The sequence below is a fragment of the Martes martes genome (genome assembly GCF_963455335.1).
Source record: "Martes martes genome assembly, chromosome: 1".
NCBI lineage: Eukaryota > Metazoa > Chordata > Mammalia > Carnivora > Mustelidae > Martes > Martes martes.
In genome coordinates this window covers 188156324-188183514 of record NC_137888.1, presented here as the reverse complement: position 1 = coordinate 188183514, position 27191 = coordinate 188156324, and the positions used below count along the sequence as shown (strand labels likewise).

The following is a 27191-nucleotide window of genomic DNA, read 5'->3' as shown; positions in this document are numbered from 1 at the left end:
CAAGACATTTTATAGCCTCCACTTTCATTCCTACTAGCCTGAGACCATTTTGTGAATAAGTCTGAGATTGGCTGCTGGAATTGTCAGTGGATGAGAACTGAGGTGCCCCAGCCAATAGCACTAATTGCCCGGCAAATGAGTGAGGCCATCTTGGACCAGGCAGGACCAGGCGGACCCTGTCAAGGCTCCTGCAGCTGGTGCTAGAGCTGCATGAAAGACCTCAGACATGACTAGAACAAGTATTGCCTGGCAGAGCACAGATTGTTGGCCTACAAAATCAAGAGTAAAAAAAAATAATAATAATAAGGTGGTTGTTTCAAGTTACTATGTTTTCCAGTGATTTGTTACAGTGATTTGTAAATGATTGATACAGTAGAGCTGAGTCTTTTGTTTACTATTTCAATCACCTTGACTAAAAAAATCACTTACTTCTAAGAGCTCCTGCTTCTTCTTTTTCTTTTTTTCAAGTGTGGGTATTTTACTGATCTTTTGCGATCAGTTTCAGGTTTCAAGTTTTTAGTTTCATTTTGATAAAAATCCAACTCAAAGAGGCACAAGTAATAAAAGGAATTTACCAGTCCAAGTAACTGAAAAGTTTGGGGCTTTGGTCTGGCTTCCAGTAGGACTTAATTCAAGGACTCAGGTGGTTTAATCAGAGGTCTGTTGGCCTCCCTCTCTCCACTCTGTTTTCCTCTGGGTATCAGCTTCATTCTCAAACAGACTTTTCCCAAGTAGAGCCCTGCTTTCTTGTTGAGGCTTAAGGTCATCCAACTTGGCAAACCCAGGAAGAAGTCTGACGTTCACTGGACCAAGTGGAAACATGTGGCTGTTACTAACCCAATCAGGCCAGGAGGCTGAGATGCTCCAAATGGTCAAGGCTGGGACATGTGTCAATGCTGAACCAGTGAGGTAGAAAGGCACAGGGTATCACTGCAGGAAGAAGGACCAAGAGCATCCATAGAGATTAGTACAAAGGAAAACTGGAAGAAAAGACATGGAAGTTGAGCAGGCAGAAAGTAACATATTCACCCTCTCTTGCATCAGCTTCTTGAGCAGAGAACAGTAATAGCTTACATTTATTAAATGCTTATTAGTTGCTCCACACTGCTCCAAGTACTTTACTTTTTTTTTTTTAACTCCTTTTAATTTCCTCAGTTCAGAAGTAGGTGCAGTTATTACTCTCTCTTTATGAACGTGGAAACTGAGGCACAAAGTGGTTAAGTTGCCTGTGGTCAAACAGATGTAAATCCCATCAGACTAGACTGGCTTGAGACCGATCACCTGTAACTATCAGTCTATACTCAAAATAGACCACCGGCACTATGGTAGGCAGAACCCTAAGATGGTCCCCAAGATTCCTACCTCCTGGTGTATAATCCCCACTTCTGAGAGTGGGTTAGACCACAAATGTGATGGGATAGTTACTCCCTTCATTAAGTTATATTTTATGCCCAAAGTGTTGGGGTGGTCACTCCCAAAACTCCCACACAGCTGCCTGTAGGGAGATTCTCTGTTGGCAGAAGTGTGCAGCCATTTTGTGAGAGGGCTGCATGGCTTGGACCTGAAGACCATCTCTAGCTGAGATCTACCTCTGGCCAACAACCAGAAAGACATTAGGGATCTCTGTCCTCCAAATACAAAGAACTGAGTTCTGTCAATAATCTGCAAGAGCTGTAAGGAGGACCCTGAGCTGCAGATGAGAATGCCTGACAGACACCTTGATTTCAGTCTAGGGAGACCCTCAGCAGAAGACATAGTTACACCACACCCGGGCTTTGGACCTACAGAGCTGTGAGATAATAAACATGTACTCTTTGAAGAGTACGTTTGGGGGGTAATTTATTACCAATACCAGCCCTCTCTCTTTGCAGCCTTATCTTCTCATCAGGGTTTCTCTTCCCTCCTTTGGCACTCCCAGGACCCCTCACACCAACTCTCCTGGGGTGCTCACCATATTGTACACCCCCTGCCATGTCTCCTGGCAGGGTGGTGGGTTGTAATCATCCGATGGGTGCATTGTCAGGTTCACTGCCTGGTCATTCTGTGCTGCCAACACTTGATACAGTGTCTGGTATGTATGAGCTGTTCTATAATTGGTCGTAGAATGAATGAAAAGGTATCCCATTTGGTATTCATTTAAACTTTTTTTATTAAGAGGCGTGGTAAGGCCTGGGTTGTGGGAGGTACCTTCAAAAGCAATTTGCAAAACTCCACCCGAGGGCCCCAGGACAGTCACCAGCCTAGATCTAATTCAATATTAATTTTTAGTGTGGGGCATCCTATTAAGGGTAGTGGTAATTTACTCTCCAAACCCGTGTGAACTTTCCCCCACTCCTAAGCCACTTCTCCCACTTACATTTCAGTGTCTCATCATTTCTTTGCCTTTGCAAAGCTGTGGAGGCAGACAGATCTCAGAATCCCAGCTCTACTACTCACAAGCTGGGGATCCATTATTTTACTCCTCAGAGCCCGTTTCTTTGTCGATAAAAGAGGAAAAATAATCCCGACCGCTGGCAGAACTCTTGTAAGGATTCTGTGAGAGAATGTATCCTCCACTATGGAAGGTAAGCTTCACAAAGGTCACAGGCCTTGCCTTTTTTCTTCATGGGTGTGTTCCTACTATGCCCTGCACAGTTCAGCGCTCAATGAATTTGCTGAATGAACACTTTGTGGAAAGAATTCAGCACAGTGCCGGGTAAGTAGCAGGCGTTCCACAAATGGCAGTTTTTATTATGTACATTTTGCAAAGGAGGAAACTCACCTGGGGAGGTGTGCCCAGGTGTGTTCTGTTCTGATTCAAATTACACGGATTTTATCATTCACTCTTCAGTAAGGTAGCCAGACACGCAGGGGTCATTTTAACCTCTCTCAGAGCGCCCACTGACAAAGGGATATCCCTTAAATACAACACTCCCAAGAAAACTGACCCTCAAGCATTTATGGGGGAGTCAGGATTCCAACAAAACCAGGAAGGACCAAATTCCAAAGCAAACAAACTCATTACCCACACTGAGGGTGGGTGTTCACCCCTGTTCAGCTAAAGATAGAACGCGGGCCCTCCCCAGGAACTTCCTGGCTTTTATTAGTTTATAATCCCAAACTTAACTTTTCAAAGGCTTTTCTTTTGGAAGTGTGGGTGTGAAACTGCTTCCCTAATCACATCTTGCAGGAGGATCTCGGAACATCTGTACATTATTTGAAAACCTAGCATCCGGTTGGGATGTTTGGGCGGGTGGGGGACCCTGCGTGGTGGGATGAAACAGCAGGGGCACGTTAAAAACATTTGTCAGAATGGCTTTTAAACAGAGGCAGAAAAATTAGGCAAAAATTACAAATGGCAAATTACCTTGGCTCAATTACACGTTTAATCAAAAGCCCGCCTCCCTGACTTCTAGCACCCGCGGAAGAAGAGAAAATAGGGCGCTTAGAAGTCTAAGCGATAAAGATCTCACCTAGAGCCAAGGGACAAAACTCATTACAGATAAGCCCAGTCCTCCCATTTCCCCCGGACGCCTCTCCCGGATTGCTAAAGAGGCAGCCGCTCCCCGGGTAACTGCCAGGAAATCGGTCCTGCCCCGCGGCGCTGCTTTCACCCAGCCGGGGGTGACAGGCACACTTCCTGCGCTCTCCCCACCACCCAGCCGGAGCGCGGGAACCTTCCCTCCTCCCGCGGAGCTGCGAGTTGGAAAAACTCCGCCACCGATCCATCGTGGCGAGGGGAAAGAGGGTGTGGGGATCGGAAGGGCTGGATTTTGCAAGCCTAGGATCGATATCCCTCCCCACCCACCCCGTCCCTAGCCGCCGACTCGGCCAATGGAAGCCTGAAAGAAAAATAAATAAATAAATAAATAAAATCGCAACGCAGCCCGAGTGCACAGGCCTCTCGGCTTTGTTTCCAGGCGGGGGAATGTGCCGGATTGGGGGCGCGAGCGGGGACTGAGCAGGGCGCGCCCCGCTGCGGCTCTGCTGGAGCGCTGGAGCCGAACAGGAAACCCCCTCATCCAAAAAAGGAAAGGAGCCGGCCGTCCCCCTCCTCTCCTTAGACCCGAACCAAGCCCCCCTCCCCACAGGCCCGGGATCTGCGAGCAACGCCGACGCAGGGGAGACCTCTTGTCAAGCCCGCGCAAAGCTCGGCGTCTTTAAGAGCTCGCAGAACTGGAATCTGGCAAAGACTCGCCAGCTCAAGAAGGCAGCCACCCTCCTTCCTCTCCCCGAGACCCGGCCGGAGCCGTCCCCAGCCCCCAAACTGCTTCAGCCGAGCCCGCAGTGTCGCGGGCCGCGCGCGGGGGAGAACCCGGCTTTGAGTCCCCTCTGAAGCGAGAGCCGAGCACGGCTGCTTTAAGAGCGCGGTGGGCGCGCTCTTGCGGCCCGCAGCCCCGGCTGCGCGCCCCCGTGCCCGCCGCGCGCCCCTGCTCGCGCGCCGCCGCGCCCGCCGCCGCGCGCCCCCTGCTCGCTCGCTCGCCGGCTTTAAAGTCTCTGCCAGGATCCATGCTCACATGTTACTTCCTGTATGGAGGCATGGCCAGTTTCCAGCCCCGCGCTCCTCGTTCCTCCCCAGCCTGCGCTGGAGCCACAACTTTCAGGAGCATGGACTGAAGGCGCCCTCGCCCCAGCGCCCCTGTGAGATCCTTTGTGTTTTCCTGCGTTTCCTCCGGCCGTTTCTATTTTGGGGGGCTCTTCGCTCCCCCCGCCTCTCCCCTCCCCTTCCCCGCTCGCAAACATGCCTCCTTCCTTCCCCGGGCCCTGGAAGGAGCTGCCTGCCTGAAGCCCGGAGACGCCGCGCCGCGCTCAGCCCCGCCGCCGCCCGCCGGCTCTCGGGCTGCGCTGCGCCGCCGACTCAAGTTGGGGATCTTCGGCTGCTCGCCGCTGCCGCCTGCGGTCCCTGCCTGCTCCGGGCCCGGGGCATCGTCGCCGCCCGCCGATTACTCGCCCTGCTCGCTCGGCTTGCTCTTTTTTTGAACGGAAAGCAGCCCATCTCCACCGAGGATCGTCCCCAGCGTGGCTCCGCGTTCCCGGTCACTTTTTTGAGATTTTTCCGGGGGGCGCTCGGCGGCTTCCCGGATTCCAGGGGGACTCGGGCCGCCGAGCGCGGGGGGCCCGTAGAGCGGGCGAACAGGGGAAGAGCCAGGGATTAGCGGAGGCTCACACGGAGACAAGAACTTATTCAACAAGTTTACCCCCCTGCCTTCCTCTTTTCGATGTGCGTTTTCGGACATGCGGAGGTTACTGGAACCGTGTTGGTGGATTTTGTTCCTGAAAATCACCAGTTCCGTGCTCCATTATGTCGTGTGCTTCCCCGGTGAGTGCCGGCCGCTGAGGGGACCCGGCCCTGACCGGCGCGCGCGGGGGATGCGGAGTTGTCGCCGCGGCACGGAGCTCGGGCTCCCGTCCCGGGGACCCCAGAGAGGGTGAAGGGGGGCCGGGCACACGGGGAGGAGAGGGGGATCCGCTCCGCTGGTTCTGGAGGCGTTTAGGGAAGCTGATGGTTGGTGATGGTGGAAGCAGGAGCCGGCGGGGAAAAGGGGACCGGGGCCGTAAGGGGTCTGTTCTCTCTCAGGTTTGGGGTGGGGGTCTGGGGGAGCCCGAGTAAGAAGAAAAGCTCGCTTTGCAGATCCGTCACCGTTCGAGAGAGCTAGAGCTCTGGGGCCGTTGAGGAGACTGGGGCCAGGGGAGGATGCTTCTGTGGGTTTGGGGGGCCCAGGGTGCGCCCCACACCCCCGAGAGGATTGAAGGAGCTCGGAAGGAGAGGGACTTGCTTTGCTGCTTCCCGACCCTTTGGAGGGTGTTAGGAGGATGGAAGCTGGAGGCTAACCGTGGAGGATTGGAATGTTGAGAGCAGCCTGCGTTCTTATGTCCGGGGCGAGGGGCGACCCCAGCTCGGGGCTGGGACGTGGGCTGCCCTTCAGTGCTGGAGCGAGCCAGCCTTCACCGGCGCCGGGGCCCGGGAGCGGTGGGAAGGCTGGGAACAGGCGGTTTAGGGAGATCGTGGCTTCCCCAGCCCCGGCCCGCGGCCCCTTTACCCTCCAACTCTGCTCCGCTGGGTTGCTCCAGTAGGGGCGCGGGGAGGGGGCGGGGGTGGTCGGCTACTGGGTTGCTATTCGCGCCGGGGCGAATTTTTTCCTGTCTCGCGCGCCCTGCCTACCTTCATCTTTGCCTCTTTGCAGGCTGTTCGCGGCTGGCCGACCTAGACCCGCTCCTTTCTGGCCGGGTTAAGACGGGAACAGTATTGGCCATTGGTGACGATAATAAATCACCGCACGTAGCGGTGTGCGGCTCTGCGACCCTCCACTTCCAGCCCTCCACTGGCCGACCCGCTTTCCTCTCCCCTCCCGCAGGGTTAAGGCCAGTCGCCTCCCTCGCCTCTCATGCAGGCGTCCCACCGCCCCCCCCCCGCCCCCGCAGCTGCACCCCGGAGCTCCTTTGAGTCTGTCCGGCCCCCTCCTCGGAGGTGGAGGCCACGTCCTCTGCCCTAGCCGGGGAACGGCTGGGAAGAAGGGGGGCGATTCGCTTTTTAATTTTTTAAAATCTCGTTGTCCTAAAGATAGAGACACCCCCCCCCCCCGTTTTCTCTGCCCTTTCATCCATTAGCTCTTGGTTACCTAGAGGTGGGGGTTATCGGAATGAAGGGAAAAAGGAACGTGCCCCGATGTTTCTGGTCTCTCTGGTCACAGCCACTTGTCCCCGAGCGGCCTGAGCGCAAGGTTTTGGTGCAGCGGGTCCTCCAGCTACATCGTGCGCCCTGCAACAGGGCGCGGGCACTCTCGCTGCCCTCGGGGACCTGCTTGGGGAGTGGCAGCGAGTATCCCTTTTGCAGGCACAGGGGTGGCCTCGAGGAGCAGAGAGGCAAAGCACAGTCTTTTCTACGGCACCCCCTTTCCTCTGTGCGCATCCTCCTGCCCCCGGAACCGCAGGGAGCTCCTGCCACTGCCCAGAAACCCAGCTCGGATGGCTAGCGAGGACGTGTGCCCACCCTAACCCCGAGGCCTGCGGTTTGCCTACTAGGGTCCTGCCTCCACGGGGCTGGGAGCGGTGTGGACATTTCCCCTCAAGAAATGCTCTCTCTCCCTTAAAAGACTGTTGCTCAGTATTTGTGTTCTCCATCTGCTCCTTCTGGACTTTCTTTGCCGTGAGCTTGCCGGCTGAGTGGGCTCAGGTGCACAGTGGGGTCGAGCTTTGTAAGGGTCATGCTTTTTAATGGGGGCAGTGGGAGGCAGCAGGAGAGCAGCCTTGCGAAATAAGAGGAATTTCTAATTTCACGTCTGGCGTTCTCCTTAGCTCGGGTATGCAGCCAGTGGGTTGGCCGTGGTTTTCTTTTTCCTGATGTCTCAGGAAGCTTGAAATCCAAAATGGGACCTCCAGTGATGCCGCCTTCGTGGGTCTTGGACAGTTTTCATCTTCCACATTTTCTTTTCGTGCCCACGCTGCGAGGTAAATAGCACATTCCCTCGCCTTGGAGCCTGAGGGTGTCGGAAAGGGAAGGGGCAATGGTGTGAGGCGCGGGGAAGAGGGGCTGTGGTTTGGAAAAGTGCCTCTGGAGAGGGTGCAGCGAGCTGCCTTTGGAACCAGGCAAAGTTAAAATGTCAGAGCCGTGGGAGAGGGCGGCTTTCCGTTTTTTCGAGGGTGCCGCGACGCCGCTGGACCTCAGGGGGCGCCCCTGAGCCACCAGTGGGGCTCCTACCACCTCCACTGGTCCGGCTCTGCCTTCTGGGTGCGGTGGGGCGGCGGTGGGAGCGGGGGTGGGGCGCACGCGGTCAGGTTCTGAGGCTCCCGGGCTTCGGGTGCGCCCTGGAGCGAGGAGGCTGCCTCCGCTGGGCGCTGCTGCTCCTGGCCCGTTCGGAACCCGGTGGGGGCCCGCATTCGCTTTGGGACCCCCTCTTCTTGCCCTCCGTAACCTTGGAAGCTTTTATCTGGTTGGCACGACGGACAAAGATACCTGTGGTGTTGGATTAGGATCCTCCTTGTGAGGCCTTATCCCAAATCCCTTGTTACTTTGTTTGTTTCCTCTCAGAATGACTAACTTTCCAGTTAGATTTGTTCTCCGCTCATGTTCAGGATACAGGGTAGCTGTAATTTGGAAGGGTTTTGGAAACAGCCCTGCCATGAATCTTTCCCCAGCTGGTCAGAAACAGTGGCTTTTAGTCTCCCAACAACAGTACAGTATATGGCAGGTGTGGGACCAGCATCTCGGTTAGTGTTTAAAGTGGTATTTCCACTTTTCAGAGCAGAAGTGCTATGAAACATATTGCAGTGCATAGTACATTCTTTTTCTACATCTATTTAAAAAATACTGTTATAGAAAGATTTATGAAAATAGGAAAATATAATGGATCCCTACCCAGTTACCCCAATTATGAACTCAATCTTTTCTGTACCCACCACCCTCCCTAACACCTCATTATTTTAAAGCAAATCTTATGCATACTTCATTTAAGCATTTGGCATATATGTGTATCTAATCATTGAGAGTCTAAGTGCCTTCAACAGGATACAAAATATGCTACTTGAGAGGGTTAACATTTTATGATTTTACATTTGTAAGCTATTCAGCAGAAACGGAAAAAAAATTTTTTTTATTGATTTCTTCTCTCTTTCCGCCCTCAGAGTGAAACCGTTCTCTTTGATTCTGATATGTTTGTACCATAATTACATTACATCTAGGAGGCTGACGTTGGAAACACTTCAGATGGATAAGCTCTGCTGTGTACTTTGGATGTGTCAGAATCGGAGGATCCGTGATTGATGTCTGGTGAATCTCTCTCTCCACTGTCTCTTGGCGCATTTGCATGTACATGCTTATTCCTGATGGACATCCTTTATGGCCTTCTTAGGAAAATGTGGAAATAATGTTTGAAAGTCAGCAGCAGTCTTAGTCTTTAGGGATGGAGTGAGAAATCATGCATGTCCCCCCACTCCCTAACCCCGACTTAAAATGTCCTGTTCCAACATGAAGAATCTTTGTTTGTCGGGTCTTGAAACTCAGGCCCTCTGACACAGTTGTGGAATAAATATAGTCTTTCATGTTTCTGTGTAAACAGCGTCCCTCTTACAGAGTTGATGGAGTTAGAACTGCAATACCAAATGGGCGTATAGAGCTCTTTAGAAATGAGAAGTTGCTATTGCTGGAGGGAGAAAGGTTAAGGAAAGGTTGGCTGAAAGGAGAAAAGTCTCCAAAAGTGAGGCTTCTCCCCATAATTAAGGACTTGTTTTCACCAAGTAAAAGATTTTTCGTGAGGCAGTGCAGGGACGGCAAAACAAAACCAAACCCCTTTTACGTTCATTTTTGTGTTCTGAAAAACTCCCATGTTAATGTAGTATAATCAGTTACATACTGATGCACCAGTTGGAACGGACTTTCTTGCCATTTGGGTAAGATCATTATAAATGTCCCATAGCCGTTGTTACTGAGGACCCCCCTCCTACCACCGTATTCCCGTCCTTGTTTTTCTGGAAACTTCTTAACCAAAAGGACAATCTGGACACTTGACTTAACCTAGGTCAAGACAGCAAGTGTTGCTAATGCTTTGTTGCTTTACCTCTTTGCTTTTATGGTGAAATATATATATATATATTTTTTTCTTTTTTCTTTTTTAAAGATTTTATTTATTTGACAGACGGAGATTACAAGTACAGGTAGGCAGAGCGGCAGGCGGGGAGGGTGGGGGGAGAGGGGTAAGCAGGCTCCCTGCCGAGCAGAGAGCCCAATGCGGGGACTCCATCCTGGGACTCCAGGATCATGACCTGAGCTGAAGGCGGAGGCTTTAACCCACTGAGCCACCCAGGTGCCCCTATATTTTTTTAATCTGAATTTGTGTTCAACATTTTACTTGCATAGGACGCAGGACCATGCAGTGGTATTTCTAAGCAGGTAAAGATTTTAAGATGGGTGTGCATTCTGAATTGCAAGATTAAGAAAAATGATGATTGACATTTTCATCCTGGGGGACATCTTCCATGAAATCACCTTTCATAAAGTACAACTTCTGAAGTTATCTCAGAAATTCTTGATTCTCTACCCACTTCCCTCCCCAATTAGCCCTTGATGTGCTCTGGTACAGGTTGACCACACTCAGGCAGTAAGTGGTAATCACTGAAACTACACTTTTGGCTGTATGTGTAGAGAACGAAAGACCTGTGTATCTAATAATATGAAGGAGGCCAAGTAAGTGTGCCCAGCTCCCACCAGCGCTTATTGTAGGCAAAGCTAGTAAGTACTGTGTAGGGCTTCGTGGAAAGAAGTAATCGCTTGAGAAGAGCCTGCCCCCAGCAGGCAGTGGGAGTTGCTTGTGGAGTTTGTCCCAGAATGACGTTGCTTGGGCACCCATTAATTAGGGCCTCACTAAATATTTGCAAATGATTAAAAGATCAGGTACTTTGGGCTCTCTGCCCGAGAAATGGGAGTGACCATCTTCCTTGTAAACTAAACGCAGGACTATGGCAATGTTGTGTGCACTTAAAAGATCAGAGGCACATTTGTAAGGTACACGGTTATCTGTATCTTTGTTTTGATTCTTTTGGGGGCCTGGCGGGGCGAGGTTGTGTTTACAAGGAATCCTAACCAAACACAAACAAAAAAACAAAAAACAAAAAACCCCAACAGCAACACTCCAAAAAGGACATGTGTTTTAAAAGCCCTTGTTTACGGGGCGCCTGGGTGGCTCAGTGGGTTAAAGCCTCTGCCTTCGACTCAGGTCATGATCCCAGGGTCCTGGGGTCGAGCCCTACGTCGGGCTCTCTGCGGAGCCTGCTTCCCTTCCTCTTTTTCTGCCTGCCTCTCTGCCTACTTGTGATCTCTGTCAAATAAATAAATAAAATCTTTTAAAAAAAAAAAAAAGCCCTTGTTTACCTCTTCCTGCTTTTTCTTACAATTCCTCTGCCTCCAAGTTCCAAGACCACCGAATTTTTGTTTCTTTAAAAAAAAAAAAGCAAATCTGGAAGTAATGTAGGTGAATTTCGTTTTGAGGAAAGTCTGATGATTGAAATCTACAATAGATAGGTTTGTGGCTTGCTCCTATTCTGAAGGGGTTGGGGAGGTTTCTAAGAGATAGCTGTGTAAGATTGCCTGAAGTAGCTAGAGGGCTCCCTGTGCCATTGTCTGCTTCTGTAGGGACACCTGGGATTGAAGGGGCCCTTTTACCTGGTATCATTTCTAGCAGAATCTCTGGTGTTTGACAGAAAAAAAAATAGATAACCTATGTGAGATGGTTTGCCAGGACTCTGCGGGTTCAAAGATTTTATGAGTATAGTGCTTGATAGGCTTCTTTGCAAAAACAGTGTTAAAAGTGCTTTTAGGGCTCCGTGGAGGAATGACAGCTGACCAGGCTGGAGATGTGCCTGGCTTCTTTTTTCGAAGGCCCTCTAGCTGAATTGGGTGGTGGTCCTGCTGTACTGGGGGTGGGAGGCAGCTTTCACATTGAGGGAGAACTTTGGTTCTCCTGAGGGTCCATGTACTGGTGTGTCAGCATATAGCAGGGAGAAGTCTTGTAGGAGCCTGGAACTTAATATTTTCTGTTTCTGTTTTTAAACCAGGTGGCTATGGAGAGTTGTACTGAGTATATTGAAGTATGTAAGAATGTGGTCTCGCAGCCAGCTCGCCTTTTCCATTACTATCTGTGCTGCCTTAGACAAGTTACTTAACCTCTCTGTGCCTGTCTTTTTTCTCTCTCTCTCTGTGAAATGGCACAGCAATAGGACCCTGACTCCTGAGGTCTTTGTGCGGCTTGAACGAGAATGCGTGCTAAAGGACTGAGAACTTTGCAAGGTAAACAGTAAGTGCTCAGTATATTAGCCATTTTTATTTTATGTGTACGAAAGAGATTGGAAGAGGAGTGTATGGGAAGAGGAGACTAGAACCGAAAAGGACAACCGTATGTAAAAACAAAAACATTTAAAAAGTATTTGCATAAATTTGACCAGTGGGTTTTGGAACTGGCTTAGCTTTTTTAATTTTTATTTATTTATTTATTTATTTTTAAAAATATTTTATTTATTTATTTCACAGACAGAGATCACAAGTCAGACAGAGATCACAAGTAGGCAGAGGCAGGCAGAGAGAGAGGGGGAAGCAGGCTCCCTGCCGAGCAGAGAGCCCGATGCGGGGCTCGACCCCAGGACCCTGGGATCATGACCTGAGCCCAAGGCAGAGGCTTTAACCCACTGAGCCACCCAGGCACCCCATGGCTTAGCTTTTTTTAGGACAAGGAGTTAGACTAGCAAGAGGATATCCCGTGTAAAAATAGTGAAATGGTTAGAGTTTGAGGTTTAAAAAAGTGAGAAAGCCTCAATGAAGTCCGAGAGAGCTTCTCACTCACATTCTAAAGGAGGGTTGCCATGTCCCCAACTTTAAATGGGAAAAATGTTTTCCACAGGTTTAAAAGGTGCCACGTGAATCTCCAGGAGCCATGCGTGGTGCCATCCGTTGTAGAAAGAGCTGCTTGGTCCTGCACCCTGGGATGCGGATTCTTCTCAGGGCTTCCGGACTGTGTTGGGTCTGCCTGTTACTGTCATTTCTGGCTTTTAATTTCATGCTGCTGATGGGAAGCAAACCATACCACTTGGGTATTATTTTGTACTTGTATGGCCCTTGGACACAGCCACGTCCCTGTCTCCAGCTCTCCGTGGCTTCAGACCTGCAGAGAGCATGCAGGAGAGAGCCCCACACTGCGCTTCGCTTCTGCCCTCGAATCAATTTTTTGCAAACTGAAATCAGCATGATGGTTTCCTGGCCAGACAACAAAATGCGATTTTCAACCACTCGACTTAGCTATTTTGGGGCTGTGGCAAAGTGACACAGTTGGCTGCTAAAATCTAGCAACTAAAAAAGAAGAAATGAAAGCATAGTTCATGGAATATGTAACACTTCCATGTAAGAAAATAGGACGACTGGTCTTATTTTTGGGTATACGATAGTATTTTTCTAACCAGGAGAGCAAAACAGGTTTGTCGATTGATATTGCTTTGGGTGTACTTTTGAGGAATTCACACTGGTTGCATGAATCCAAGAGGTAGTTGAATTCTCACCCCACTGCAGCCTTGTAAACTCCACAGCACACTTCAATCAGATAAATGCATCAATTTGGAATAGTTTGGGTAGAGGACACAGCCATAAACAATTTACCAAATACAAAAGCATAGACCAGACTAGTGAGAAAATGTCATTTGACTTTTCCAAGAGTGAAGTTAGTCACGCATTGTCAAAAGGATTTATTTACAAAGCAATTGTTATTTATAAATGATTTCTCTTCTTCTTCTTTTTTTTAAAAAATCACTTTTCCTGAAGTGTTTCCATTCTGTGAGTGTGGAGGCTGAGAGCTAGCAGTGCTCTTCTTGGCTATGGCATGAGGTAGTTGGGCCGCCTTGGGTGAATTACCCAACAACTTGTGGAAAGGGGGTTGAGTGGTGTTGGTGGTCCGGGAGGCTGACATATATATATACCTCTTCTTCAGGAACCGCTGTAGGACCCTAGAGGCCCAGGTTGAAATTCTTTGTTCTATTATAGCAGTATTACCTTGGGCAAATGGGCCTCAGTGTTTTAATCTATAAAATGGGAACAGTGGTTGTACTAGCTCACCTCACCAAGTGCTTGCCATTACCTAGGCACTGTGCCTAAGCGTGTTTTTTTCTTTTTTTTTTTAAGATTTTATTTATTTCTTTATTTGAGAGGGAGAGGGAGAGAGCACTAGCACGGGGATAGGCAGAGGGAGAAGCAGACTCCCCGCTGAGGGAGACTGATGTGAGACTAGATCCCAGAACCCTGGAATCTTGACCTGAGCTGAAGGCAGACACTTAACGGACCTAGCAGTCCAGGCGTCCCTGTGCCTAAGTTTTTTATGTACGTTTGATCTACCTGGAAGTAGAAACTGAGTATCTCTGATTGTAGGATGGAGCTGAGCGAAGCTGTCGCTGGTCCAAGGTGTCACCCGGTAGTAAGTGGGGAGTGGGTAGTATAAATCTCACTAATCATCTTTCAGGATAATTTTGAATTTCAGACTGGTTGCTGTTTGTTTGAAAACTGTTTTTCCAAATTACGTGGGAAGGCCAATGAAGAGCCAGACCCAGCCTGCTGTATTTCGCCCTCCTCCTTTTCTCATATTAGCGAGGACCATCCACGCTTCAGTGAAGGTGTCTTCCTGTATTTGCCACACATAAATAAGGAAATGATGCAATTAGTATCGGACTTTATTTGGTTTCATTGAAGAGATGACCTTTCAGCAAATTACTTTAGCTTCTCAATAAGGTGATAATAGCTGTGGACAGAGTGAGTTTGTTGGTGGTAATTTTTTTTGATTCCTCTTCGAGTAGTGATCCAGAGTAGTCTGTCATTTGAGATCTTCTGTTTGGGGCATTGAAGAGGGTGATGTGCTAACATGGTGGTATTATTATTCTCCCATATATCATTTAAGTGTGGGCTGCGGGCCCTGGAGCTCAGCTAACCTGGCCATGTCCTTTTTTGACTGCTGAAAAAGATCTGAGGGGACTTGTACCTGGGGGCAGTAGATGGTTTGGGTTCTGGATTTTTCTTCTGCAGTTTAGAACCAGCATTGGGAGCCAGCCAGGCCAGCTGTGGGATCTAGGCAACAACCTCTGTTTCTTTGGGTTTTTTTCCCCACACCCTTAACTAAACGGCTTCTGAGATTTGTCTGGAATTTTAGGGATCGTTGATGCCGGGCTGCGTGGTTTGGGAGGTTGAGGCTTTTCCACAGTATGCGAGTCCGGTGCTCACTGCATATTACGTTGTGGTGTCTGAGGTATACTTCTCGTTAACTTTCCTCTGAGAGCTTGCTTCCTAAGGCTCTGTCCATGAACCCTTTGATTATGTTGCTGACCTTGCGACAGACTATCCCGAGGGAGTAGCAAACAAGGTGGTGAGTAGATCTTGGTTAATGGATGCCTGTAAGCTATTTTTTGTTTTTAAACATAAAATCTTATTTCTCCAGGAGTCCAGGTTTTAAAAAAAAAAAAAAAAAGGAGGCTTGTTCATGCCATTCAAGTTATGTATGGCCTTTAAAATGAACGTGATTTGTGATTGGGGTGAGGGGTAGGATTCTTTGTCTAAAAAGAGAATGGAAAGCTAGTTCTGGATCTTGCTCTGGAAGAGAGAAATGGAGACAGGACAGTCATTTGGGTTATCTGGAGTTCTGCAGGGGGCATCTGGCCATACTGGTTTGGCCATAGTGTGTTGAAAATTAAAAAAATGAAATAGAAAATTGGGACATTTTGCATTCCTGCCTTCAACAAGTGTATCCTGAAAACTTAACAGTGTGCCAGGCACTGTTCTTGGCACTGGGGGGCAGGGACAGTGGTGACCACAGCTCCTCTCCTCATGGTGGCTTCCCATAGAAGTCTGGGTTACTCCTGAAGAATGGGAAGGTACTGCAACCTAGGGCCTGTGTCCTTGCTTGGCAACAACAGTAAGCTTGCATTCAGTAGTGCCTGCCCCTTGAGATGGGACGCTCACCTGGCCCGTAGAGGTTATTTACAATACTTGGCTGGTCCCTGGAGGTGTTTGCCATGTGCATGTAGGAGATCTCTAAGTCTCTGCTCGAGGGAAAGATTTTTTTGTTGCTGCTTGTTTGAGGTTTTGTATTCTCTGGATTGGTTGCGTGTAAATGTGGATGGGTTGTGTGTGTGATACTGCAAGGAAGACCATCCCTGGCTGATGGAGTGATTTTGTTCCTATTAGTCTGGCCTATGAAAGCTGGAGCTCAGCTCTGCTGGTTGTGTCCTTTTTATTTTTGCTCTATAAATGGCCTGCTACTTGGGTATTTTACAGTAACGTGGTGATTTCTGTTGCTGATCGAAATTGCTGTTGGCTTATGCAACTTAAAAAAAAAGTTGTTTTGAAAAATGTATCATTTGATTTAAGAACTAACTCTCTTGGTCACGTTCTTGTTACCCAGCTGTACAGGAAGAGGATGATGGGGGTGGAAGGTAGAGGTGGTAAAAGAGGGTAGTGGCCAATATAGAGGGATCCGAGTCCATTAATAGTGCAGTCAGTTTAGTGAGTTCCTTGTCAAATGTCTTATTTTTTTCACATAACATCCCTGAGCCATAATTTTTTTTGCACATGATACCCATGCATGGATTAATATATGATAGAGATAGCCCGTCTTCATTTTTTACAACTGCAACATAGGAGAACCTGAACTTTGAACGGAGTGGCCAGCTTTTGGCGTAGACAGATGGAGGATTTGATTCCTTTGCCCTCCTTCTAGCACATTTCCTTAAGTGGCCATTCTAATAAATGGTATATTCACATGTATTCCCCATGTAGGATTCAGAGCCTAAGTAGACTGTTCTGTCTTTGAGACCAGGATGTCATTCCTCCTTCCATGTGCTCTGCCTTCAGTATCTAGGTGGTGGTAGTCGTATTTGAGAACCTATAGAACGAATGTTCCCTAAAACATTTCAGAGCACATTTTACAAGACGTTGATATTGTGTGTGGTTTCCAGAAATCTCACGTTGGTTGATGGCATCCTCATTAGACATAGGCTATCTCTTCCTTAAGAGAATTCAGAGTGTATATACTGTCATGGTGTTTGAAGTCCCATCTTTTAAAGAGAGAGAAGCTGAATTTTCACTTTCTATTGCTGGCCACTGAGGTATCCTTTGCTGGAAACAAAATATATTCTAATTAGACTCAAATGTCTTACCGGGCAGTAGGGTTATGTTTTGATGATTACAAACTTTTTTAATTTTTTTTTCCTTCTCTGTGGAGTAACTTAGGCTACATTCTGTGAACTGGTGTTCATTTCCATCCGTAGTACCCTGGGCTTAAAGGGTTGATTCCAGAGCAGTGGGCTTTCTCATTCCTGCTTTGGTTGTTCTAGTCATAGTGACGTGAGGTATCTAGAGGGCAGCAGAGCTTGCTGGAACTGACCATAGCACCTGAAGATGAACGTTGATCTGTTGCCTGGTAATGGCTTTGGGCAGGTTGGTCTAGGAAAAGGGCTTGCCTGAACCGACCATTTTTGCTCGCTTTACAAGCATTGGTTGACCACCTTGCTGACTGGCCATGATGAGACACGTACTCACTGGTGCGTACTCGCTGGTGCGGCATGGTGATTCCAAATGTGCTTAGACAGACCTCAGTTTTCTAGAACACATTGCTGGTCGATGTCCACCTGTTTTTTTCTTCTTCCCTCCGTTCATTTCCTCTTCTAAAACTAGTCATTTTCTCTGCTAACACGTGTGCAGAGGCCTTGTGGAGGGTAAGGACGATCACCTGACAGTGTGAGGCATCAGCCCATTGTTTTCTCGATTGGACAGCTGGTGCAGAAGCTGCTGTAATTATTTCGTGTGATAGAGGGTGGGTAACCTCTGGCATTAGAGTTCTTTCGGAACCCTGTTTTAGGATGTGCTTTTTAAAGAAGCTTCCCAGTAACTGAAGGAAAGGGGGCTGCTGGTTCTTGAGTTTTCTGCCTTCACTCAGATGCCAAGTGGAGGTTTAACCTTGATTTCTGGAGAATGTCGGGGGAAATGGTAAGCACTCTGACCAGAGAAACAAAGGAGTCTGCAGAAATAATTCCTTTTTTTTTTTAAGTTTTTTTTTTTTTTTTTAAATTTATAGATTTGAGAGAGAGAGAGAGAGCACAAGCAGGGGAGAGGCAGAGGGAGAAGCAGACTTCCCATCAGCCAGAAGCCTGACATGGGGCTCGATCCCGAAACCTGGAGATTATGACCCAAGCGGAAGGCAGATGCCCAACCGTCTGAGCCACCAGGGTGCCCCTGCAGAGATAATGCTTAACGTGCCTCAGGATCTTTAACAATTTTGAGGAAATGAGTCTTGAGACAGGTGGATTCTGGTGAAACAGGCCACTGGCAAGCTCATGGTTTTTGAATTGCTCAGGTCTGTTCATCAACTTAAGTAACCAGCCCAACTTAGGGAATCCTAGCTTTGTGCTTTACTTACCTGGGCCAGTGACTTCAATGAGTTTTCTCATCTGTAAAATATAGAGTTTCAACCTTCTAGAGTCCTTTTGATGATGCAATGAGACTGTGAGTGTGAAGCACCAGGAAAGCATTAGGAGCGCAGGGCATTATACATGGTGCCTAGCTCTTTATATTTTATTTTTTATTTTTTTAAAAGATTTTATTTTATTTTATTTTTTATTTATTTGACACAGAGAGAGAGAGATCTCAAATAGGCAGAGAAGCAGGCAGAGAGGGGGAAGCAGGCTCCCCGCTGAGCAGAGAGCCTGAGGCGGGGCTTGATCCCAGGACCCTGAGATCATGACCTGAGCTGAAGGCAGAGGCTTAACCCACTGAGCCACCCAGGAGCCCCTGCCTAGCTGTTTTTAATAAAATGTATAAGAAACGCTTGCAGAGATAGGCTGTCAGTTAATGCCCTGCAGCCCCATGAGGAGGTGGGAGAGCTGGCACTCAGCGAGAGGGGAGATCCCACAGTTAATGAAACGGCCGAGTCAGATTGTGAACTTGGCTTTCTAGATGGTGTCATGTTCCTTCTCTGCTAACAGAGTAGGTAGTGGATAAATTAAGGTGCCTGTGCTACTCAGGAACATTTTCTGTTGTCAGAGATTTACCAAAGATGGCTATTAGGTTTCCATTTGCCCTGTACACCCCCACCCCTCCACCCCTGACCCACAGCTTGAAGGGACAGGTTTACCGTTACCCTTGGTATCTCATTACTGAAATTATCTGTGTGGGTAGGATGAACATGTATCCGTTACTGTGGGGCCTGTCCTACCCCTTGGGTACACACAGAAGGAAATAGTCCATGAACGTTTGTAGCATGTGTATGTTCCTGTGTGTTTTTCTCTCCACTTGCCCCAGTGTTGTTTTGCAGTTTTCCTACACAGAGATTGGAAATTGGCATTTGAAGTGAATGCCCTAGCCTCATTGCCCTAGCCTTGACGGACACTGCTTATTGATCCCAGAGCTCTTTCCTGCTAACACCTGAACTGGGTCTTGAAATTCTTTGTCAGGAGTTGGCCCGGGACAGGACTTTGGTGCCATCACTCTGCTGTTCTGAGACATTTAGCCTGCCTTAGAAAATAGCATGAGGAAAAGCATTTCCAAGGGGCATTTATATTCTTGCTGCTATCAGGGTAATTTTTAAGCCATGGAGCTGTTTTGAAATTGACCCGAAAGAGCAGGTATCAATATCAGGTATCATGTGCAAAGGTTTCCTGATCCATGACATTGATTTTGGCTCTTATTTGACTCACGTTCATTTATTCAGGGGGAAAAAATCCAGTCTCTTGGTGGTGGTTACATCATATTCTAATTGGTAAGCTTTGCTAATGCAGGTTTAGGAACTTGAAATTAGTTGCTTATTTTTCCTTTCTTCAAAGCCCAGAGGTTTTGCATCAGATTAAGGCTCCTGTAGGACTGTTTGTATTCCAAAGTGACACCTTTCTGAATTCTTAGCTATTTAAGTAAGTGTTAAGTATGGGCTTGGTGACAGCAGTCTTTAAAACTGTGACTGACTAAATGGATTCTTTCCCCCTGTTGTTTATATCTGGTATAAAGTGTCTTGTGTTTACTCTGAATAAATTCATTGTTACCTTTAGGTAGCTTGTTTCTCAAAATTTGAGTGGTCCCCAGATCAGTGTTATTTTTGCTACCGAAATTGGAGAACCGGAATAAAAGGTGAAAGGAATTCTTTTGTGAAGCTGAAATCAGATAACTTTTTGGTATTTGATAATACACCAAGTACTTGGATGACATCAAGTAACCCAATATTTGTTCCTTGAATGTGAATTTTTCCCCCTACAGGCCCCTCTGTGTAATGCAGTAGCCACTAGGCACATACAACTATTGAACACCCAAAATGTGGCTTGTCTGAATTGAGATGTGCTTTTTTTTTTTTTTTTTAAGATTTTATTTATTTGAGAGAGAGAGAGAGTGTGTGTGAGTGGAGTAGTAAGGAGAGGGCCAGGGGAGGGAGAGGGAGAAGGAGAAGCAGACTCCTTGCTGAGCAGGGAGCCCGATGTGGGGCTCCATCTCAGGACCCTGCGATCATGACCTGAACTGAAGGCAGACGCTTAACCGTCTGAGCCACCCAGGTGCCCCTGAGATGTGCTTTAAGTGTAAAACGCACACTGGGTTTCAAAGACAGAAAGAGAATGTAAAATAGCTCATTAAAATTTTATATCGATTGTCTATTGAAATGATAATATTTTCAATGTATTGGGTTAAGTGGAATATATTATTAAAATTTATATCGCCTGTTTCTTTTTACTGTTTCATGTGATGTGACTACCATAAAACTTAAAATTATATATGTGCCTCCCGTTCCTGGCTTGTATTTTCGTTTTATCTGGTAGCACAGGTCTAGAGTGCTCTTTCCAGCCTTATCTCACCTTCCGGAAGAGTATTTCCCAGCTGGAGCCCCACGCGACAATCACCTCTCTTCCTCTTCCTCACCTCTTTAACACATAGGGCCAGGAGACTCCTGTCGCTGGTGGAAGGGCTTGCCTCCTGGAAGGTGTTGTCACAAGCAGGCACTGGTCTGGGTATCAGGGTAGAGAGTTGAGGTCACTTAGCCATGTGGGCTTGTCTGTCCATCTGTAAAATGGGCTAACAGTCCCTGCTCCGTGAGGTTGTTGAAGGACTAAATGAGGAAAGCCGTGCGGGGCAATTGACACAGGCCCCGGCAAATAGTAAGCATTTGAAAATAATGGCATTTATTGTTACTTTACTAGGGGCATTTGCCTGAGTTCCTGGCTTTGATTTCTCCCTCTTCTGGTTCCAATTGGTGATGTATTGTGGGATCTATGGAGGGTTGCAAAGCCGACTTACATGCTTTTAAAATGCCAGTCTCTGCTGCCTTGGACATCTAGGACAGTCTGGAAAACTGTGAGCCTTGTGACTGAGCTCACGCTCAGCCATTTGAAAGGCAGAACGGGCCTCGGAGATCTTCTGACTTGCAAGCAGCTTGTGGAACCTCATGGTCAAGAGTGGTAATCCTGGGCGCCTGGGTGGCTCACTGGGTTGAAGCCTCTGCCTTTGGCTTGGGTCATGATCTCAGGGTCCTGGGATCGAGCCCCGCATCGGGCTCTCTGCTCAGCGGGGAGCCTGCTTCCTCCTCTCTCTCTGCCTGCCTCGCTGCCTGCTTGTGATCTGTCAAATAAATAAATAAAATCTTTAAAAAAAAAAAAGAGTGCTAATCCATGCCAGTGCCTGTCCCCTCCTGCCTGGTGGAAGGAGATGCTGTCACGCAGCACCGTGGGCCCTTGCTTTTGTTCTCCTTAGTATCTGGTTTTATTGAGGCCCAAATTCCCATCTCTAGTTAGTAGCCAAGATAATACTGATCCAGGCACTGGACTCCCGGTTACCAGCGTTGGTCCAGGCGTTAACACAGCTGTGGATTCGGTGAGATGGTGCGGGGCCATCTGTGGAGTGTCGAGTTGTCCATACGTCTCTCTTTTTTTTTTTTTTTTAAAGATTTATTTATCCATTTATTTGACAGAGATCACAAGTAGGCAGAGAGACAGGCAGAGAGGGAAGGGGGAAGCAGGCTGCCCGCTGAGCAGAGAGCCCGATGCGGGACTCGATCCCAGGACCCCGAGACCACGACCTGAGCCGAAGGCAGAGGCTCTAACCTACTGAGCCACCCAGGCGCCCCTGTCCATACGTCTCTTAAGATGTTTGGTTTCTTCCTCCAACAGAATATGAAAATAGGAGGCTCTTCAAGCAGAGTAAATATTCTGAACTTGCCAACCTGCTGCTTGATTATGAAGTGGGAGATGGGGAAAATGGGAGACATGAACACGCTTTTCTTGGACAGCTCAGGTCCACCTAGAAGGGTTTCTAGGGTTTCTAGAAGGGTTTCTAGCACTGGCCCTGTGTTTAGTGTGTTAGTGTGTGCAGGTCAAGAACTTGGGCAGGGTTGGCCGATGCTGGAAGGAAGTGGCTAGTTGGCTGGGAATACCCACCCTTATTTAATTGTTTTTTAGGTTCTGGTTGGGAATGCTGCCTTCTCAGGGGAACGTCTGACAGGGCAGGCACATGCCCTTTGTTTGGTGCAGGTGAGAAGAAACTGGCTTTTCCTTGTTTAAGTGCTTTTCTGAGGGAGACACAAGGATGTTGAAGACTTCAAGTTAGGGTGTTGAAGGAGCCCTAGCGGGTCGTCAGGCCCCACCCTGAGTCTGCCCGGGGACCGCAGGGGAGGGGTGGTGAGAGCAGCCGTGCATGGCCACATGGGAAAGGGAAGAAAAGGAGTTCTCCGAGGAATTTCTTGTTCTCTTCCTCAGAGCCAGATTTCAGAGTGACTCGGAAGGGAAAATGGTCCACCAGGCCTTTCTGTCCACACAGAAACTTTAGTGTTATCAGCCAAGTTATCAGGCCACCTCCCTTTTTAGGTTTCCTGTGATCTCCTGTATGTGCTGCTAGTCATTCTCCTCCCTCCTGGCCTTTGACTAGGTCTGGGAGTTTTATACTCCTGAGCAGTGTTTTCTGCTCTAAGCCCTGATTTCTAGGAAGAACACCTACCTCCCAAGACTTTCCTGCAGGGGAGAGTGAGGGTATCCAGAAATGTGGCTATTCCTCCTTGTCTAGGTGTTTTTATAGTGTGTCACGGCTAACATTAACCTCTCCTGCTTGAGCACCTGCTATGAGCAAATGGGCCATCCTTGCTAGGGGCCAGATACACTCTATTCGAAATCCTTGTATTTCCCAGGTATGCAGATAGAAATTTTGCTTTGTTAAGAAACTTGCCCAGCATCAGATACCTTTGAAGGTGGGGGTCCAAGTCTCTGACTCCACAGCCAGAAATCTTTTTCCTAACAACACAGGCTTCTATTAATAGATAATTGGCTTTGTACTTCTTGTGAATTGCACTCACTGGGTTGAACTCTGGATTCATTATGAAAAGGCAAAAGGCCAGGTGAGCGAGGATGGAAGGCTAACTCGGACAGATGTCTTCATTCTTTCGCACTTGGCCAACGTAGGAGCACGTGATATAGGGTCAAGTCTTTGTGTGTTTTCTGACTTCTGACTAACGTTGATGGAATGCTAGAATGCATTTTAAGCTCCGTAAATGATATGTAGGTTAATAAAAATAAGGAAAAAAGCCTTACTGGGTAAGTGTGTTTTATTCCTCTGGCCCCAAATAAAGTCAAAGAACTTAAGGATTATTATTATTTTCTTTTCGCTATAGAAACCTTTCAGAAGCTCTTGGTAAATTACCTTGGATAACAGGATATAATTATATCTTTCATCTGCAGAAGGCATGTTTGCAAGGTACTGTGTGATTTGTACAGGTTTCTGGAGGTTTCTGAGTTGTTCCAGAGGAGTAATGTCTTTGATGGAGGAAAAATATTTGTGTTTCCTTTCTTGCTATCTAGTCTCAGAGCATAACCAGCAGACGTTCTCATTCTGACTTTGCTGAGGTTTTGGAGCTCAGTCCACTCAGGTATTTTTGTCATTGTTTTTGGCATCATCTATAGCCAAGAAAGCAACCAGGTAATTGAGGATGCATTTTTAACTTTACTGACTTGGTGGTGGATACTTCTAAAGGCAGAATAGGTAGGTGGACACTCTCTGAATAATGAACCCACCTCATTCAATTCTCTGTGTTCCTTCTTTCCTGGAGGAGCAGTTGTAAATCTAAAGCCATCAATTCCCTGGGAGAAAGTTGCCAAGGTTTGTTTTCTTCTTTCTTTCTTGCCATACCTGTTAATTAGTTCCAGGCACTAGCTAATCAGATGGCAAGCCCGAAAGCTCAAGGGTGAGAAGCAAGGTCAAATCCGATGTCTTTCTCCCTGTAACTGAAGCCCTCGTTTTAACAGAAAGGGTTTGCAGTATTGTTTTCCCTCTGTTCCCAAACTCTTGTGTTTGAGCCATTTGGGAGTGCAGCCTGCACACGGCTGTGGGGCTTTTTTGTCGCCTGTGATGTTAGATTGGTGCTCACCAATTTGAAGGTGTGTGGCTGCGAGAACGTGAGAGGGGAGAGCAGTGGCCAAGAGGGGCAAGGAGTAAATGAGAGAACCTAGAGCGGCTGCTTCATCTTGGCAGTTGCTAGATCCTTAGTTTTTTTGTGTGTGTGTGTATAAATAAATAGAGATGTGTTTATATAGTATATAGATGATACAGATTACAAGGATAGCAACATGAGTGGCCAAAGTGATAAGTTGTTTTCAATACATTATTTCTTATCTTGGCATGGCTCTTGAGGTAGATAGTGCTTCCCGGGGCCGGGTGGGGGGGGGGTTGCTTGGAGAGGACGAGAACTTGAACAGGTTAGCCAGGGTAGTGAACACAGCTAGAAGGTAGTGGGATTTGAACCCAGTGAGCCTTTGTCTACGTTTGACCAGGGTGGAAACAGTGTTGAATTTAACCATACTCTTGTGTCTCTTGAGATGCCTGGAAATGAAGGATGACCATGTTCCCTGCTGGGTGAGGCTGTTGACTTCTGGACTTGACTATTTCCAATCTAGAGACCGAAATGAATGTCTGAGCTGTGTGGTGGGATGTCGTGGTTTTACCTACAAAGGGAGAGTATCCCTTTGTGAGAGACTGTGCATTATGGCAAGGAAGGGGATGATTCAAATCAAATAATAGTGGAAACGCCTGTGTGTGTAGCACTTTGCTTCATGTTTTGGGGGTTCTAAAAATGTGTGTGAATTGGAGAAATAAGGTAAAGGCCCATAAAACAGTTTGCCTAACTGTTCGGGGCTGAAGATGTGATAAAATGGTGAAATAGTGATTCAGACCCTAAGTGTTCAGGAGCAATAGACAGATGAGAAAGATACCTTCCTGGGAGGAGGTGTTCTCTAAACCTGGGAAAGACTGGCTGGTATTTTATATGTGCATGTGAAGGAGGGGGAGCTAGTGAGCAGGGACAGGAATGATACTGTTCAGGTGGGTTGACTCGTGGGTGAATGGGCCTATTCCAAGAGCAGAGTCATGCCATCCTGGGACATCCTGGGATCCTGCTTCTTAATGGCATAAAGCCACGGGTGACTGTCTGATTGCAGATGGACCCTGCAATGATTTGACAGGCATGGGATCCAGTGTTGGACACATTGGCTGCCCCTGACTGCCAGGCTGGGGCATTTGGTCTGTAAAATTGTGCAGGGAGAGATATTTTCACAGTGGCCTTGTACAGAGACTGTTGTGTTTTCTCGCTTTGTTATGGGCTAGCTTGGTGTCCTTACTCCCCAATTTCCTTATCCATAAGATGGGATAACGGACACCATCACACAAAGTCGATGTTAGAGTTAAATAAGAACGTAAGTAAGGCCCTGTCCCCTGCACGCACATGGCTGTGGTCATTATTATTAGATCACTCTTGATTTTGCCTGCCCAGCATCCCTTCACCCTTTTTTGCTCTTAGCATCCTTGCTACTCTTGGGGTATCGATCCCTCAGTACTTTATGCTGCTCAGGGGGCTCTATCCATCCCTGTTTTAGGGTGGCACAAAACCCAGGCGAGGCTGGTCACGGTCATACGTTTTCTTCCTGGAGTTGGAGGATTAAGTCAAGTGACACAAGAATCCTGACATCTCTCTTCCTTCCTGCTGTCTGAATTCCCAGAGCTGCTCTGATCCTTGCCCTTTGAGAAGCTGGGTTGTTTGGCTGTTGATTGGATTCTTTGAGATGTCCCAAATCCTTTCAATACATTTCTTTTTTCTGCCTATGTTAACCAAGGGTTGATTTTGGTCCTTTTCAATCAAAGGGCACCGGTATCAGCAGGAAATACATAAAGGGGTTGGGAACCAGGTATATTGAGAAGGACAGGAATGCTCTCCCCTGCCTGCCCGCAATAGTCCTTTAATAATGGTTTCATTCCTCCGTCTGGTTTTTTGAGTTCATTCATTTTGAGCTTTTTATCTCCAAGAATTCGAGGCATTTTATTTTGGTGCTAGGGACAGCTCCTCTCAAGGAGGCATGCTGATAACGCTGAGCCTTAACTGCTTCCCTTAATTTTATTTGTAAATGAGAATCCGAAGGATCTGTAAGGAAATGAGTAAAACTTAATTGAACAACATTTAGAGGCAGAATTTAAAAAAAAATAATAAAAAGAGTCCTTAATGGTAAGAGGCCCTGGAGGCTGAGATGAGTGCAGAGCTGAGAGTCTGGGTATGTACTTGGCCTCGCACCTCGCCCTGTCTGTCATGCTGTAACTACCTCGTAGACCAGAGGTCAGCAGAGTGGCTGATGGCCCCCAGAGCCCTCTCTTATCATATCTTGTCCCTGCTCACGGTCTTCTCTGCTGGCATTATTGGACAGCAAATGTTCCAACCTAAATTAAAATCAATAAGAAGCAATTTCATTTTGTTTTTAACTATGAAGAGACACGCTTCCAACAGAGCACCGTACCTTCAAGTAGAGTTCAGTTTTGTTTTGTTTTGCGTCACTTTCCTCTCCTGGCTGCGGCCCCAGATGTATTAATTTTTCAGTGTAAGACGTTGCCGATGCTACCCTGCTTTGATAGAGGTCTGCCTTGTTGTCATCCTCCTCTTTACAACTGGGATCGTTGGCATCTGAGTTGTCTTGGTGTTTCGTAGATCCTTGGCCATCACAGCGCCATTGGGTTTGTCTAGTGATCCCAGGAGAGCTTGTTGGAAATGCAGGACCTCAGCCCTCTCCCAGACTGAAGCAGCAGGAGTTTGCTCTACAGCAAGACCCTCAGCTGATTTCCTGCACCTCTGGAGTTTGGAGGCTGCTCTTTGTGCTTGAAGGGGGGTGTTACTTTAATCTCCCTAATGTTTTCTATTGAAGTATGACAAATGGTCATTGTAGAAAATAGGGGAATTCACACAAGCACACGGAGGAGAATATCATCTGTAACCCCAACACCCAGTCATAACTCATGACCGATCATTAAGTTGTTGGTCTGTGGCCTTTTGGTGAGTTGTTGGAACTTTTTTTTTTTTGAAGCAATATTAGAATCATATCGTGAAAGATTAAAACATTTTCTTTTTTCATCGTAAAGCTTAATTCTCTGGAGAGGAAAGATGATCCAAGATCTCCTTTGGTCAATGATAGAAAACTCTTGGAGACCTTCTTTTCTCCCAAACCTGTGTCAGTTGCTAGGGACCTACTATGTGCCGGATACTGCTGCCTGCCTGTAGGACCCTTAAATCCGTAATCACAGATAATGAAAATCGAGACCCTTACTGGGCTTTTGATCCCTAGCATGCATTTTCTGGGTAGTTGAGACAAAGGAAAATTATTAATATGGCTTGCTTTTTGCAGAATTTCCTTCCTTTTTATTCATTTATTTA

General features: G+C 47.4%; 1 protein-coding gene across 2 annotated transcripts in view; it reads left to right on the top strand.

The window, feature by feature from the left end:
* Window positions 1–5214: 5214 nt before the first annotated feature.
* The window catches only part of PTPRG (protein tyrosine phosphatase receptor type G), a gene marked incomplete at its 5' end in the record, with an annotated part of 697399 nt that continues 675422 nt past the window's right edge, over window positions 5215–27191 (top strand). For both annotated transcript variants that reach the window (XM_080822349.1, XM_080822350.1), the window contains one exon: window positions 5215–5299. In XM_080822349.1, coding sequence (XP_080678475.1) covers window positions 5215–5299 — 85 coding nt within the window. The remainder of the gene's footprint in view (window positions 5300–27191) is intronic.